The 15,670-nt window shown below is 40.3% G+C and overlaps 1 protein-coding gene across 3 annotated transcripts in view; it reads left to right on the plus strand.

The window, feature by feature from the left end:
* ccdc88c (coiled-coil domain containing 88C) overlaps window positions 1–15,670 on the plus strand; it is a 64,813-nt gene that overhangs the window by 36,254 nt on the left and 12,889 nt on the right. For 2 of the 3 annotated variants that reach the window (XR_006106506.1, XM_042500373.1), the window contains exons 15-26: window positions 408–692; window positions 803–1,600; window positions 3,046–3,173; window positions 3,282–3,423; window positions 3,510–3,620; window positions 4,635–4,796; window positions 4,921–5,198; window positions 9,159–9,302; window positions 11,724–11,910; window positions 12,025–12,170; window positions 13,147–13,236; window positions 13,359–13,663. Coding sequence is in view for 2 of the 3 variants with exons in the window: in XM_042500373.1 (XP_042356307.1) it covers window positions 408–692; window positions 803–1,600; window positions 3,046–3,173; window positions 3,282–3,423; window positions 3,510–3,620; window positions 4,635–4,796; window positions 4,921–5,198; window positions 9,159–9,302; window positions 11,724–11,910; window positions 12,025–12,170; window positions 13,147–13,236; window positions 13,359–13,663 (2,776 nt within the window). In the remaining variant the exon portion in view is untranslated. The remainder of the gene's footprint in view (window positions 1–407; window positions 693–802; window positions 1,601–3,045; window positions 3,174–3,281; window positions 3,424–3,509; window positions 3,621–4,634; window positions 4,797–4,920; window positions 5,199–9,158; window positions 9,303–11,723; window positions 11,911–12,024; window positions 12,171–13,146; window positions 13,237–13,358; window positions 13,664–15,670) is intronic. The other variant, XM_042500374.1, reaches the window with a different exon arrangement.

Consider the following 15,670-nt stretch of genomic DNA (forward strand, 5'->3'; position numbering starts at 1 on the left):
GCTGTGTCTGCAAGGCTCTGCAGTGACACCTCAAAAACAACAGTCAGCATTTTATGATGTGCAGTTAAGTTTGATTGATTTAACCAACACACTTAAAACACACAGAAAACATGGTTTAAAAACAACAACATTAAACAGAAGTATAAAATTTGGCTTCATTATCCACTGGGGTGAATGGTTTTCAGTTTACAAAAATGAACAGGAGGTCTGCATTGCCAGATGTGTATTTACCTTTCTGGGGAGGTGAAAATCAGGCCATGGTATATGGTACACTTGTACACAGAGCCTCAGTACAGTGCCTATTCAGCACATAAGTATAAACCCTGCTGAATTTTTCATTGTTCATTATAAGAGACCAAAAATGCATCCTTTGTTCACACTGTATCCCACTCCTCCTGTCAAATCAGATCTCAGAGCTGGAGAGCGAGAAGCAGCATCTCGCTGATGCTGTGGCGTCCCTTCAGGAGCGCGCTCAGTCAAACAGCGAGGCGAGGGTCCGCGAGGTGGAAACAGAAAACCGCCTGCTGCACCAGAACATCACAGACACCAGCTCCCGACTGGCCAGCTTAGAAACCCAACTCAAAGGAGCCAGTGAGGAGGCAGAGAGGCTGAGGGAGAGGGCCGGGCGCTGTGAGGAGGTGGAGCGAGAGGTAGCGAGGCTGGAGAGGAGCAGGGACGCTCTCAACAGAGAGGTAATAATAATAATAATAATAATAATAATAATAACACCACGTTATGCTTAATGTGTTCTTAAAAGTTTACTGAATTATTACCAAAAAAAACGTTTCTATTGTGCTTCTAGGTGGAGTCTCTGCGTGCATGCAGTGAGCGGTCAGAGGCTCTAGAGAAGCAGATGTCCTCCCTGGAGCAGGAGGTGCACAGGCTGAAACGGGAGGCAGAGGATGCCCAGCGGGAGCAGCAGCGACTGGCAAGGCAAGAAGCAGAGAACGGCCTGCTGTCGAAGGAGAACCTGGACCTGCGCTGCTCACTCGAAAACCTGCGCTCCTCAACTGCTCGTCTGGCCTCCCTACAGGAGGAGCACACAGAGGCACAGAGACAGACACAGGATCTGCAGAGGAGGCTGGAGGAGGCCAGAGAGGAGGTGCAAGGAGAGAGGAAGAGGGCAGAGAGGCTGGAGCTAAACGTAGGAGCTCTCAACCAGGAGAAGCATCGCTTAGAAGAGGAGATGCAGAGGAGCAAAGAGGAGAGGGAGGAGGAAGAGAGACAGAGGCAGGAGACCCAGGCCAGAGAGGAAGAGCTGAGAAGGGAGGTGGAGGAACTGAAGGAGGAGCGGAGACGGAGGGAGGATGTTGAAGAGGAGAGGAGGAAGCTCCAGCTGGACTTGGAGCATTCAGAGAAGGGCAGGAAGCAGCTGGAGAAGGAGAGCTGGAGGATCCGAACCCAGCTGGAGGGGAAGGAGACGGAGCTGGAGGAGAGAGCCAGGCGATTGGCCACAGTGGTGAAAGAGGGCGCGGCTCTGGGTAAGGAAGTAGAGAGGCTGAAGGAGGTGTCGGTCAAAGCCAAGGAGCTTGAGAGGGAGAACAAGGAGCTGCAGAAACAGGCGACGATAGACAAGAGGACTCTGGCCACTCTGAGAGAGGTGAGAGGAGAATGCTTCACAAAACAAGGCCGTAGACATGAATCGTGATTTCTTACATGAAGTGGAACGTGCATTTTATATGTCATGAAGTGGTGAAGAGAAGTGAACATACTTTAAAGACTTCCCTTATGAGTTTTTGTCAAAGAATAATTGACACTCTTCCCCACAGCAGTTGATAAAATAATAGTGGCAGTTATGGAGTATCACATGATGTTCCTCAGCATAGATGTAAAGTCCTTTAAGTACTTTGGACTTACTTTTATGAACTACTGTTTGCAAGTTCCAGAATGAAGTCATACTCTAAATGGAAGGATACTGAATAACACTGTACGTTTACATGATGTCAGAAAAAGAGTTAAAGTGTTAGTCCGGCTTAAACTGGACTTTTAATTATGTAAACATTTGAATCTCTGAAATTCAGAAAGTATGTTTACACAAATAGTTAAGTCAAGCTACGGTTATAGCTCAATTAGGCTATTCAGGCTATGGTCCCAAGATACAAGCGACTTAATATGATGCAGTTTCTGGCTTTTATTTGACATTTAGTGTCGGCAAAAAAGTGCTGTTGCACATTTCAAATCTTTATTCAGGGCATTAGCTCGGGAGGCTAACTTAGCATGTTTATAATACGTGAAAGTCAGTGTTACCCTGAAGATGCACAGAACCCTCAAACTATTAAACTATGGAAAAATGCAACCAATAATTGCATATTTGTATTGAACATCCAAATCTGATTCAGTGACATAATTCAGAGTCAGTACAGCCCTAGAGATTAACCATATAATAATAATAATCATAATGATGATGATGATGATGATGATAATAATAATGATGATGATGATGATGATGATGATGATAATCTTTATTTATATAGCACTTTTCAAGCTTAAGTACGAAGTGCTTCCCAGATTAAAAGATTTAATAAAAACAAAATATTACACTCATGTAGCCCCTCCCCTGCCCCCCTTCATGTCATACAAAAATAACAGTGGAACACAAATAATAAGCAGCACTGCGAACATTAACAGATGAAGGTGCAAGTTCATAAATACAAATTCATAAGTACAAAAGTAAAATGTAGATAAAATAATTAAGCTCATGTAAGCAGAAAAAATGTAGAGTAAATTAAATTACCATATGAACAAAAAGATACGATGCCAATGAAGGTGATGATCACATGTTAAACAGGTAGAATGACAGGACAAACTCTTGAATTTAAAACAGGCAGCAGTATAAAGTATATGGAAGTGTTTAAAATGATTGGCGCATAGAAGAGCAAGTCTTGGCCAGGATATCCACTTGCTACAGTGGAACTCCCAAAATGTTGGCAGTTATCGCCGTCAGACCGTTAGCTGATGTGTTTTGAGATTGGCATTGTTAATACTTTGACACGCATTGTGTCATCCGTATGGAAATGTTGATGTGTATGATCTGTGTGTGTGCAGGAGCTGGTGTCAGAGAAGCTGAGCGTTCAGCAGCAGAGTGTCGAGTTAGAGAGACTCAATGAAGAACTGGAGAAGATCGGACTGAACCGGGAAAAACTACTGCAGCAGGAACACACACTGGAGGACAGGTAGTTTCCTCTAATATGCAGATGTTTTCATCCCATTCTAGGGTAAGTGATGTCATGCAGAAAAAAGTCTCTGATGGGTAATTGATTGATTTATTTTTTCCATGTCAGCAGGTACAGGCTGCTGGAGTCTCGGCTTGAAGAAACTGTCCAACAGACAATGAAGATTAAAGAGGAGAAAATCTCCTGTCTAGAAAAGAAACTAGAGGAGAGCAACAAACTGAACACTAAGCTACGTGCTGAGCTAGCCACCGTAAGGACACGCATACAACCACCGAAAAATCTTCACAGATTTCAAAGTGTTGTATTGTATGTGTTACAATGTTGTTTTTTTTCCAGGGCGAAGGAAATCACAATTCCCAGCAGCGCTCAGAAAATGACCAGGGTCAAGGGTCAGCCACTGCTGAACTGCTACGAATCAAAGATCATCTGATTAATGTAGAAAAGAATGTAAGTTTTCTCTTTATTAATTCCTGATTTAAAAACCTCACAGTGCATCTCATATTACTATTTCTATGTTTAATTGATAGGTATAATGCATATTTACAACTTTTTATATATATACAACCTATTCTGTATTTTTTAGTCTTGATCTGTATTTATTGTAGCACAGCAGTTTCCAACTGGTCCAGTGAGCGGGTCCGGGTTTCTCCTTAGTCATTAGTTCAAGGTCCACACATTGTAAATAACCACACCTTCAGTGGTATCTCCCATAATGTAAACACATGTCAGCTACCAAAACATATTGTAAGAATAAACAGCAACAGAACTTCAAAATAAAAGCTGTGGGCTAGAAGTTCACTGTACCTCATAAAGTGTGTTTTTACAAACTTAAAACGTTCATGAGTTACTGTCAGTCTTTTCAGAAGAGACCCATGACCCACTGTTGGACCACTACCCACCAGTTAGGAACCACTGATGTAGCATTTTTAATGTTCCTTTGTATGTTAATTTTCCTATTATTTATTTCAAAATGTATACTTTTCACATAATGTAAACTACATATTCATGATAGTATATTAACCCTTTGAAACTTGAGCTAACTGGCTTGATTTTTTTCAGAAATATGGGAAGAGGGTGACGAGCCACTGAACAAGAAATGGCTTAAAAGCTGGCCAGGAGTTAGTACAAAGTTACAAGAAAATTACCAGAAAAAAGAGAAAAAGAAGTAAAAAACAAAACAAAAACAAGGACCCTAAATAACCTCAAAAAAGTAAAAGTTAAATACACTTATATGATTTAAAATATATATTTTAAATATATAATTCAGAGAATTAAGAGATAAATGTAGCTTTATGGATATATTCCCCCAGTTTGAGATCATTTCCATGTTACCTAATCTTTTACAGTTTGCGGAAAGTTTCTTGAAAAATGCTCATTATGATTTTCCCATATTTTCAAAATAAATCAAATTTTCTTAGTAGGTTGAGTCACTGATAGTTTTGGTGTCATTATTTTCTGTAGAATGCTTCCCTGCAGACGGAGAGCAGTCTGTTGAAGGGGCAGCTCAAACAGCTGGAGAAACAGAACACATCTCTGAACAACCAGATGTTGGCGCTGCAGCGACACACCACCACCCTGCAGGAACAGAATTCATCTTTGCACACACAGACTGCTAAACTACAGGTAAACAACATCCAAATCACCTACAAAATGTGTGCAAAAATGGGCTTATTGGTAACGTCACTCGCACTACATTGCTCCAAATAATTTAATTTGTTTTGTTCGTATGGATTCTGCTGTGTCTTAGGTGGAAAACTCCACACTCTCCTCCCAGAGTGCATCTCTCATGGCCCAGAATGCCGTCTTGCAAGGCCAAGTCACCGCCTTGGAGTCAGAGGTAGAGTCGTGGCAGAGACAGCGCGAGGAGGCGTGGAGAGGCCGAGAAAGTGTGCTCAGCGACCATGACCGGCTGCTGAGCGTTCACGAGAGGCAAGCGCACGAGTACGAGCAGCTCATCAGTCAGCACGCTGCTCTGAAAGGCAAACAGAGAACGCTGGAGAGCGAACACAGGACGCTGCATAGCAAGTGAGTGAAAAACACACAATCCTTACAGTGAAGTGATAAAAAGATCATCTTTGATAATCCGTAGGTTGCAGAGGTCTCTCAAAGATCACTTTGGTGTAAACACATGGTCAGAAAATAGTCATTGAGGAAAATTTAATGGACAATAATCTCATTTAATCAACTTTTAATAGAAGAGACTTAATTGAGTTTAGTCTTCTGTTAAAGTCACAGTGAAACGGCACTTAGAGCGTTTTTGGCTTATGTAATGTGATGTCGTGAAGCGGAGGATATGAGCACGTTTGAGATTAAGAGAGATTTAAATTAAATCTTTGAAATCTGATTGGATTGCAGAATATTAGCTTCATGAATGCTCTGAGTGATTATAGTGTGATACACAGAGTTGCGGAAAGATATGAAGCTGTAGGTTTGTTGTTAGATGAGGACAAGGGGGTGAAGGTTTAACTAATGAATCAGACCTGATCCACATTCTTTGGAAATGCAAACTCAAGTTTTTGCCAGCTGAAATCTAAACACACACCTCCTTCTGTGGTAACGGTCAAGTGATGTTGTAGCTGGTCATTTTAAAAAATCACATTTGATTAAATAAGTTTATGTAACCACCCCGAGTTCAAGATGAGTCAAAATTATTTTTGACATTTTACGGAAAGGGAGGAGAGGGATTTTGAGATAAATGTTGTAGAAAATTCTTTCTTAAAACATATATTAATCATATATCAGGAGATTAAAAAAAAATCAATGAGGGATGAGAACTTGGAAAATATTTCATTATATTAATTTCACTGTGGCTTTAATGCTGTGCTACAACTTGTTAATATTGTTAATATAAAAAAAGAGGTGTAGTTGCCCAATCCATATTTTACACTCAGTCTGCTGTATGCACGTGCAAAGACGGTTTGGTTTAGGCACTGACTTCATATCGTTAAGATCAGGACAGCCCGTTGGTCCAGGGATATGACCTGGACAGATAAGGTTTTGTGTATGGATGGGTGATGGGAGGTTTATATTCTTGCAGAAGAATGTATTTCTTACATTAACCAATATGTACTATTGTTTCTTAGTAGGTCCACATGTTATGGAAATAAACTGCTGCTTTTAAGTTTCAAGGTTTTAAGGTACAAGAATGACCGAGAAAAAGTAACAAAATGTATAAAATGTTATATTGCATGAGAGAACTTACCGGAGCTCCATATTCAGTATTTATCTAACATATATATGGACACACACATCCAGTGTTGTCAATCAAGCTTAGTTTGTTGATTATTGATCACTTGTACACACATTGTGTTTTACACCACCAGTGGCTGTAGGTCACAGTGTTATTGATCAGTGACGGGACATCAACCGACACATGAATCACTAATACAGCATAACCCTCCATAACTTGTTACTTATTTGTTCCATTTGGTTTTCCAGGCTTTTCCTTTTTGTTTTTTTTTTACATCAGTATTGCTGTAATACCAAGCCAGAGATGTTCTCATCAGGTTTTTTCTGCCCCTCTTCTGATCTGATACTGGGTACCTTTGATACTGAGTCAGATCCCATACTCATATTCACCTAAATGTTGGATTTCAACATGAATCTACCACATTGAACCAACAGCTGTCGCCCACTTAATCTGACACTCCTCATTTTTCACAAGCTCCATGATCTGATAATTTAAGGTTCAAAAATTGAAAGTTTATAAACTAAGTTATTGATGGGATATTAAGGGAAGATTAAAGGAGCTGTATATGACATTCAGAGCATATCTGTGGTTTAGAGTCTCAATCAGATTGTCTCCACATGACTCTCAACATGTAGGTGGCTGAGATGGCAGCTAGCAGCTAACAGTGTCAACAGCGCTAACAAAGGCATCAGAGCTGACGGTGTTAACCTGAGGGGGAAGCAGAGGGAAGGTGCTACGCTTCTATGACAACCCTGCAGATTGAGACATTGTTATCAGCTGTAACCACAGTATGAGTGCAGTGCAGAGTGGTAGTGATTAGCCTGTCAGTGAAATACACTCACAGTGACTCACATACACTGACATCTCTGCTCAGGACTCCATTACTCCATTATGTCTTTACTTAGCAAAAAATTGTTTGCTCTGCCTGTCACATACAGAATCTTTAAATTTGACGAAAATTAAGGGGGTGCACTCTACTGGAGAGAAGATGTCTCACTATGTGTGGATTTTTGGGACTACAGAAACACTAGCAGGCTGAGGTGGACAAAACACTGAAGAGTTCAGTAAAGAAAAGATGGGATTTTGATCGGATTTATTTTAGCCGATACTGATCAATTACAGTGTGCGTGAATCAGCCCTGATACCGATACGAAGGAGCACTTCGGGACGTTTTCACATCAAACATTATGGAGTTAGTACAGAGGTCAAAGTGTATACACAGAATGAACCTTCCATCTTACACACATACACACATTAATGATAGAAAACACTGTGGATCTGGTTGTAGATTTCTATTGTTACATTTGCTTCACACTGTGTGTCAGCATGAGTTCACTCCCCTCTCTTGGCCCCACAATGGAAACAGCTCTGCTAACGTTTAACCAGCCAAAGAAATGGAAACTCTGTTTTTCATTTTGGTGAACTCGTCATGCTGACTCAGCCTCTGTTGGAATGTCCTTAATATCTGATGTTTAACCGACATCCTCACACTGCCAACCTGACAGTTGTGTTACATCATACTTTAAAAATAATAATAATAATGATAAAAATAATAATAAAGGGCTGTCCACACCAAGCACTATATCTGTAACCATAACGTTAACAATGTGAGCATCCACACTGATGAAGGATAATGCTCACGCAACACGCTTCATGAAAATGGATGTTGATAAGCTGCTGCTGCTGTACGCTGTGAGGAGGCTGAGGAGAAACAAACCGAAAACTAGAGGGATATGGGTTCACCAAATTCTTCAAAGATGAACTTGGAGAATCAAACACTCTATTACGAGGAGACAGGTTTCATTCATACTTTCGTGCGAGTTAACATCAGTCTGCTGTTTGCTGTGTTCTGGTGATTATAGAGGAGGACATCGGAAAAGACAAAACCACCTTCAGAGACCTGTCAGTGCCAGAGAGCGACAGCTGCATCACTCAACTCAGATTTCTTTTTTTTGTAATCTGCAGCCCAATAATAGGTCATACAGGCGTTAACAACTGTGACTGAGTGATTTCACCACATTAAAGGTTGTTCCTAAACCACAAATGAAAGAAATAATCTGCAATTAAGAAGCAGACACCCAAATTTAACACTTTAAATTCAAAGGATTTGGATCTAAATACAAAATGTATTTTGTAGCCTATAAATCATTATATTAAGGTGTTTTTTAATCAACTCTAGGAACTTTTTTCTTCTCCTGATAGCAGTCAACAGCTCCATCTACTGGCCAGAATCTGCTACAGTCAGGGAGACTCCTCAGTTATTGATGACTAAATTCACAAGAATAAAAACACAAAGAAAACAAATCAGTAAAATAGTCCACACCCTCTACATCTACATCTTCTTCAACATAAAAACAGACATTTTGTGGTCCATTTTGTGGTTACATGTTAGGATCTCTGTTGGATGTGATGTCTAAATAAGATTCTGAGTGGCTGTTAGTATTTCTTTTGTTCATGAAATTGCCACAGGAGTGAGCCAAAGGATATTGTTCACCACTTTCATTGATGTTATAGTCGTAGTGTGGACTTCGCCATCCACTTGAGTTGGAATAATTTTTAAATGTTTTTGTAGCTGTGGTTATAGTTATACTGTAAAATCTGACACGTTGATCATAACATACCCTCTTTAGCAGAAAATAGCATCTTTCTATATTTGTATTTTGGGAGCATTGTCTGTGCCAAACTCTTTCTGTAAAGGGTGTAACCAGACATGACCATGAGGACTGCTCATGTTATACTCACAGACAGTATCATGTAGAAATAACCCCCTGCTGTATCCATCTGTCTGTGTGCAGGTATTGTAATTTGCTGCAGCAGAAGGAAAAATGGGAGGAGCAGGAGGGGCACGGTCGGAAAGAGAAGGAGGAGTTGAACCAGGAGATCCAGAAGAATCGGCTGCTACAGCAAGAGAATCTACAGCTGAAAACAGAAGTGGACAGGTACTGTATCTTTACACGCAGACATGCCATCAGACATTGACAGCATTTGTTTTAAATAGTTCTGCTGTGAAAAACAGTAAACTCACGTGCCAGAGAGACATAGGAGACAGTCAAATATGAAGTCGGATCGCGGCATTAATGCTTGCTTGAACAGGTTTGGTAAAGGAATATTAGTTCAGTCTTGGGATCCAAATCAGCTAAAAAATAGTTTTCTTAAAGATCACATATTTCAAACAATCAGATTTTGATGTCTTTTTTTAAAGTCAAAAATCAGGTACAGGAGCTATATAAATACTTTGAAAGTGTCAGAACTCTCAGTTTACACAGAAAGGCACAGTCTGTATTCACAAATTGACCTTAAAGATAAGCTGTCAGGATGCTTGTAAAGTCCTGTTGTCGCAACTTTGCTATATAAAAGGTAGAAAGTGAGTCGGGCCTGAAAACCTGGACATCAGTGGCTATCTTTATTTTCTCATTATTTTTTGCTTATTCTTAATTGTAGGCACTACATGCTACTAATGTTCTATCTGTTCTATCTGTAGCAGAAAATGGGTCTACAGGTTTGTGTGTGTGTGTGCGTGGCTGAGTAAAATCTAGACAAACAGTGATTGTAGGGTGTGAGTGAGGATAGGTTGATATACAGTATATATTATATACACATGCATACATACACCTTCACATACACTGAACAAAAATATAAATGCAACACTTTTGTTTTTGCTCCCATTTTTCATGAGTTGAACTCAAAAGATCTAAAACATTTTCTATATACACATTTCACACACACAAAGACACATTTCTCTCAAATGTTGTTCACAAATCTGTCTAAATCTGTGTTAGTGAGCACTTCTCCTTTGCCGAGATAATCCATCCCACCTCACAGGTGTGGCATATCTAGATGCTGATTAGACAGCAGGATTATTGCACAGGTGTGCCTCAGGCTGGCCACAATAAAAGGCCACTCTGAAATGTGCAGTTTTTCTTCAATGGGGGGGCCTGGGGGGGCCTGGGGGGGTCAGATAACCAGACTGTATCTGGTGTGACCACCATTTGCCTCACGCAGTGCAACACATCTCCTTTGCATAGAGTTGATCAGGTTGCTGATTGTGGCCTGTGGAATGTTGGTCCACTCCTCTTCAATGGCTGTGCAGTTGCTGGATATTGGCAGGAACTGGAACATGTTGTCGTATATGCCGATCCCACACATGCTCAGTGGGTGATATGTCCAGTGAGTATGCTGGCCATGCAAGAACTGGGATGTTTTCAGCTTCCAGGAATTGTGTACAGATCCTTGCAACATGGGGCTGTGCATTATCATGCTGCAACATGAGGTGATGGTCGTGGATGAATGGCACAACAATGGGCCTCAGGATCTCGTCACGGTTTCTCTGTGCATTCAAAATGCACTTGTGTTCATTGTCCATAACATACGCCCGCTCATACCATAACCCCACCGCCACCATGGGCCACTCGATCCACAACGTTCACATCAGCAAACCGCTCACCCACACGACACCACACACGCTGTCGGCCATCTGCCCCGAACAGTGAAAACCGGGGTTCATCTGTGAAGAGAACACCTCTCCAACGTGCCAGACGCCATCAAATGTGAGCATTTGCCTACTCAAGTCAGTTACGACGACGAACTGCAGTCAGGTTAAGACCCCGATGAGGAAGACGAACATGCAGATGAGCTTCCCTGAGACGGTTGTGACAGTTTGTGCTCAAATTCTTTGGTTAGGCAACCCGATTGTTGCAGCAGCTGTCCGGGCGGCTGGTCTCAGATGATCTTGGAGATGAACATGCTGGATTTGGGGTCCTGGGCTGGTGTGGTTACACGTGGTCGGAGTTTGTTAGGCCGGTTTGATGTACTGACAAATTGTCTGAAACGCCTTTGGAGACGGCTTATGGTAGAGAAATGAAAGAAATGAACATTCAGTTCATGGGCAACAGCTCTGGTGGACATTCTTGCTGTTAGCATGCAAATTGCACGCTCCCTCCCTTGCGTCATCTGTGGCGTTGTGCTGTGTGATAAAATGCTGTGGCCAGCCTGAGGCACACCTGTGCAATAATCCTGCTGTCTAATCAGCATCTAGATAATCCATCTCACCTGTGAGGTGAGGTTTAGACAGATTTGTGGACAATATTTGTTAAATTAAATGTGTCTTTTGTGTATATAGAAAATTTTTTAACATTTAAAATTTTTTAGATCTTTGAGTTCAGCTCATGAAAAATGGGAGCAAAAACAAAAGTGTTGCGTTTATATTTTTGTTCAGTGTATAATATCTACGCACAGTTTCACATACACCATGAATACATTTATACGTGAGTGGAAAGAGGGTGAGTATAAGTCACAGTAAGTAGAACTGAAGAAGAGGAGTGTTTTTCCTTAATGTTTGACGTCCCTGTCTCCTCCTTTAGATTAACAGAGAGCCAGTCGCAGCAGTCAGAGCAGTGTGAGGGGCTGCAGCAGCGCATGAATGAACTCAAGAGCTCGTTAAGCTCTGCCCAGCTGGAGCAGAGCCGATGGATGACACGATATGATTCACTGATGGAGCAACACCAGGGTCTGGATCTAACCATGACCAAACTAGATAACCACTGTGAGGTGAGTGGAGCCTTTTATTTAACCACGATGCAGCATTTGACTTTTGGAGAGCATTTCTGGATCTCTGTCTCTTTTTTACCTTCCTGACTGACCGCTGCGTATGTGTGTTTTTAGCTGCTAAGTCGATTGAAAGGGAACCTGGAAGAGGAGAACCATCACCTCCTGAGTCAGATCAACCTGCTGAGTCAGCAGAACCACACCCTGCTGGAGAGGAGCATGGAGAGCAAAGAGCTGTATCACCAGGAGCAGAAACTCTACATGTAACTGCACAGAACAGCTGCAACACAAACAACACTTGAAACCTCACACCATAACACACCCATACTTATGTAGTTTACAGCACCAGTAAGTGGGAATGCACCAATTGTGAAATTCTGTTCTTTTTTTCTTGTTTTGTTTGTTTTTGTTGTTGCTGTTATTTATCCTCAGTGTGTGCAGGGAAACAAAGAAATCTTCAATATTAAGAAAAAAACGGAACTGTTTTAAAGTAATTAAGCCCTTCAATACACCATCTTTGAATGAGTACAAAAGTAATCATACAAATTTTATGAAACAACCTGTGATATAACCTTTCACTTGAAAACCATCTTATTAAAAAAATAGATAAATAACAGCTTCAGAGCCTTTTACTATATATAATATATCATAATTCCCTCACTTACCCTAAGGAACTATTTGACTGTGTTCATACATATGGCATTAATTTTGGCAAGATTGTGTATTTTTGTTTGATCTTGAAATTTCCAGCTCAGCTCCTACAATAAGTCTAAAATTCACTGTGGAAACTAGATTGTTATATTCAGACTGTTAAGTAAAAAAATGCTCCATAGAAACTAATTCAAACTGCACTTTGATCCCACAGCCATCAAAGCAAAAAAAAGCATTGTATTATTTATTTGTGTCATACTGGGCTTTTGCCTTGGAATCTAATTCCACTAGGTGCACTGTCACAATAAGAGCTACTAATAATCATATCACATATCCCAGGCTGTGATAATAATCATAAAAAATCTACTACTAAAAATCTACAACATGATGTTTGGAAAATAAATGTATGCATTCTGATTAATAACAAAAACTATGTGTAACTACAGAGAAGACAGTATTATTCACATGTCATTATCTAGAACTGCTTTCAAATAAAAGACGTACTTGTATGTTGAACCAGTTAATGCAAAGATGTTTTACAAATTAAAATGTGTTTTTGTGTTTCCTTCCTTCTTTTTCCTCATGAAGTGATAAGCTGAACGCTCTCCGTCGTCAGAAGGAGAAACTAGAGGAGAAGATCATGGACCAGTACAAGTTCTACGACCCCACGCCTAAAAAGTAGAACTTTTATTAATACATTTATTATTACTTTTTGTAGAAAATATGGAATAGCTGTGTGTATCCTTGCACCTTTCTGCACTCTCAGCTCCGTATAAGCTGTTACTGTTTTGTCCGGTTAGGAGGAGTCAGTGGTCCGGAGCCAAAGCTTTAGCCAAACTCATCAAGCCCCGAAAGGAGAGCAGCAGGGAGAGAGGGGCCGACAGAGACAAGGAAGCTGCCAAAGAGAGGGAACGAGCAAAGAGTGCCCCCGACATTCCACTGCCGTCCCCGCCTCCCCTCCTCCCCCCCGAAACCCCACCACCACTCCCCCAGCGCACAGGAAGTGACACGCAGGACAGCGGCCATGCCCACAGTAACCTTAACAACCACACTAGCAGCACCAGCAAGGGACCCCAGAGTCCAGCACTCACACCCATCAGCCGAGGTAAACACACACACACACACACACACACACACACACACACATTCCAAAATAACAAAAGCTCTCTCAATGCAGTAGTAATTACCAGGAGACGTCTGCTGATGGGTCATTTTCATCTCAGGGCTGTCCAAGACACACACTTCAAAGTTTCAGTTTTTAAAAAAAAAAAAAAAAAAAAGTTTCACGTAGACATTGGAGGAGAATTTGGTTTTCTCTTTATGGAATTTGAGCAATAACACTGTATAAACAAAGTGATTTATTACAAAACGTACATGCAACACATATCAAGTATACCAAGTATCAATTATTTTTGCAAATATTTTGGTTCCAAAAATCACAAAGCTAATGGAACATGGGCAATTTTGATCAGGTGCACCAAACTGTCTGCTCCTACAGAGGGCGCTGTTGACCACCACATAGCTGACTCTATCCATCTGTCCCTCCACTGTCCCCCCACTGTTTTAAACCGTATTTCCATATTAGTCTCTGTTTCCCCTGGAGAAATACTTGTAGTACACAGAGGTATTACTGAATGTTCTAAAGTAGGTTTCTAATGCATTTATTCAACACTTTTTTTGGAATGTGTGCAATGTACAGTTATATTTTTCACTTATATATCACTTATATATTTAGCAGCTTTTTCCTGATACTTTGTAATTAGCACATAGTTCAAGTAATTTTTGGTAAAAACTACCTCAAAAAGGAAAAAAAGAATTAAAAGTTTAACTGTTACGGTTTAGGACAGTTTCTAGAGTTTTGTGTGATACAGTAAGCTTAAATCCCTCAATTGATACAGATTTAGATTGAGATTAGTGGCAACAGTAGTAGTACAGTGTTCAGGACCTTTGTGTCTTTGCAGGACTCTTCTGATTAAGGCAAAGTTTTAAGAAACAGTCACTGTTAGTGCTACAAAAAGTAATAAAAGGCTATTTGCCATTTGAGTTATTATTATTATAATTAGACTGTAACATTATCATAAATATGTCCTTTTCAAATGAAACATTCTAAAACGGGAGGAATATTAATTTTATTGAACTGCTCAAAATTCATAAACATCAAACAAAGGGATGTGCTGGCATCAACTTTTCATGCTGTGATTATAGCAATAATTATAACAATAATTTATCAGTATCCATCAAACACTTTCAGTGTTTTCTCTCAGCTGACTGCTTTCTTTAAATAAAGCTTTATAAAATATTTAGCCTACTTTTCCAAATATTTATTAGTTAGTCTCTGAGATCCACATGAATCACTCATCACACAGGCCTAAGTTAGATCCACAGCACAGCATGTATTTAAAGATGTAATCCCTCTCAGTCATCACTCCTCACCCATTGGAAGGACTTTGTCCTCTGCCTGGATTTTCTTATTGTCTTCTCATTTTCTGTGTTTGGGACATATATGGGTCTGTACTTCCACAGAAGTCAGGTGAGGTTGAAGCTTTAATAAAAGGGAGCGACAGGCAGCCAGACTGTAAGCAGCATACATACATGTGACAAAGCGCTGAAAAAATGCAGATATAGCAAGGCAAAACACCGAACAAGAATGAATCAGGTGTTGACTGCTTTCCTGGGGTCTTGTTGGCTCGCCAGGTCTGTACAAACGTAGGATAAACACTGACTTCTAAAATAGTACTGTTTTAGCTGAAATTTCTTCATAACATATTTGCCTTGGATTTCATCAAACTCAACAAACACAAAAAAGGAGCTGTATGTTGTAACTTTAAAGGATATTTATGCACCCACTTATGCTTTTGAATAAACTTTAAACACTAAACACGAACAGGTTGAAAGTTGAAAGTTTAGAGCAGCTGATGACAGACAGACTGACAGACTGGATGAATGAATGATGGATATATAGACATATAGTAAAATAGATAAAATTATACATAAAGAGATATTGATTTGTCCTTTTGCAAATGCATTGTGTGCCATACAGCAGTCATCAGATGGATAAACAGACAACTCTAATATCAACATTACCAAAAGACAAAAACATCAGCTCATTAAA

The sequence above is a fragment of the Plectropomus leopardus genome, chromosome 14 (genome assembly GCF_008729295.1).
Source record: "Plectropomus leopardus isolate mb chromosome 14, YSFRI_Pleo_2.0, whole genome shotgun sequence".
NCBI lineage: Eukaryota > Metazoa > Chordata > Actinopteri > Perciformes > Serranidae > Plectropomus > Plectropomus leopardus.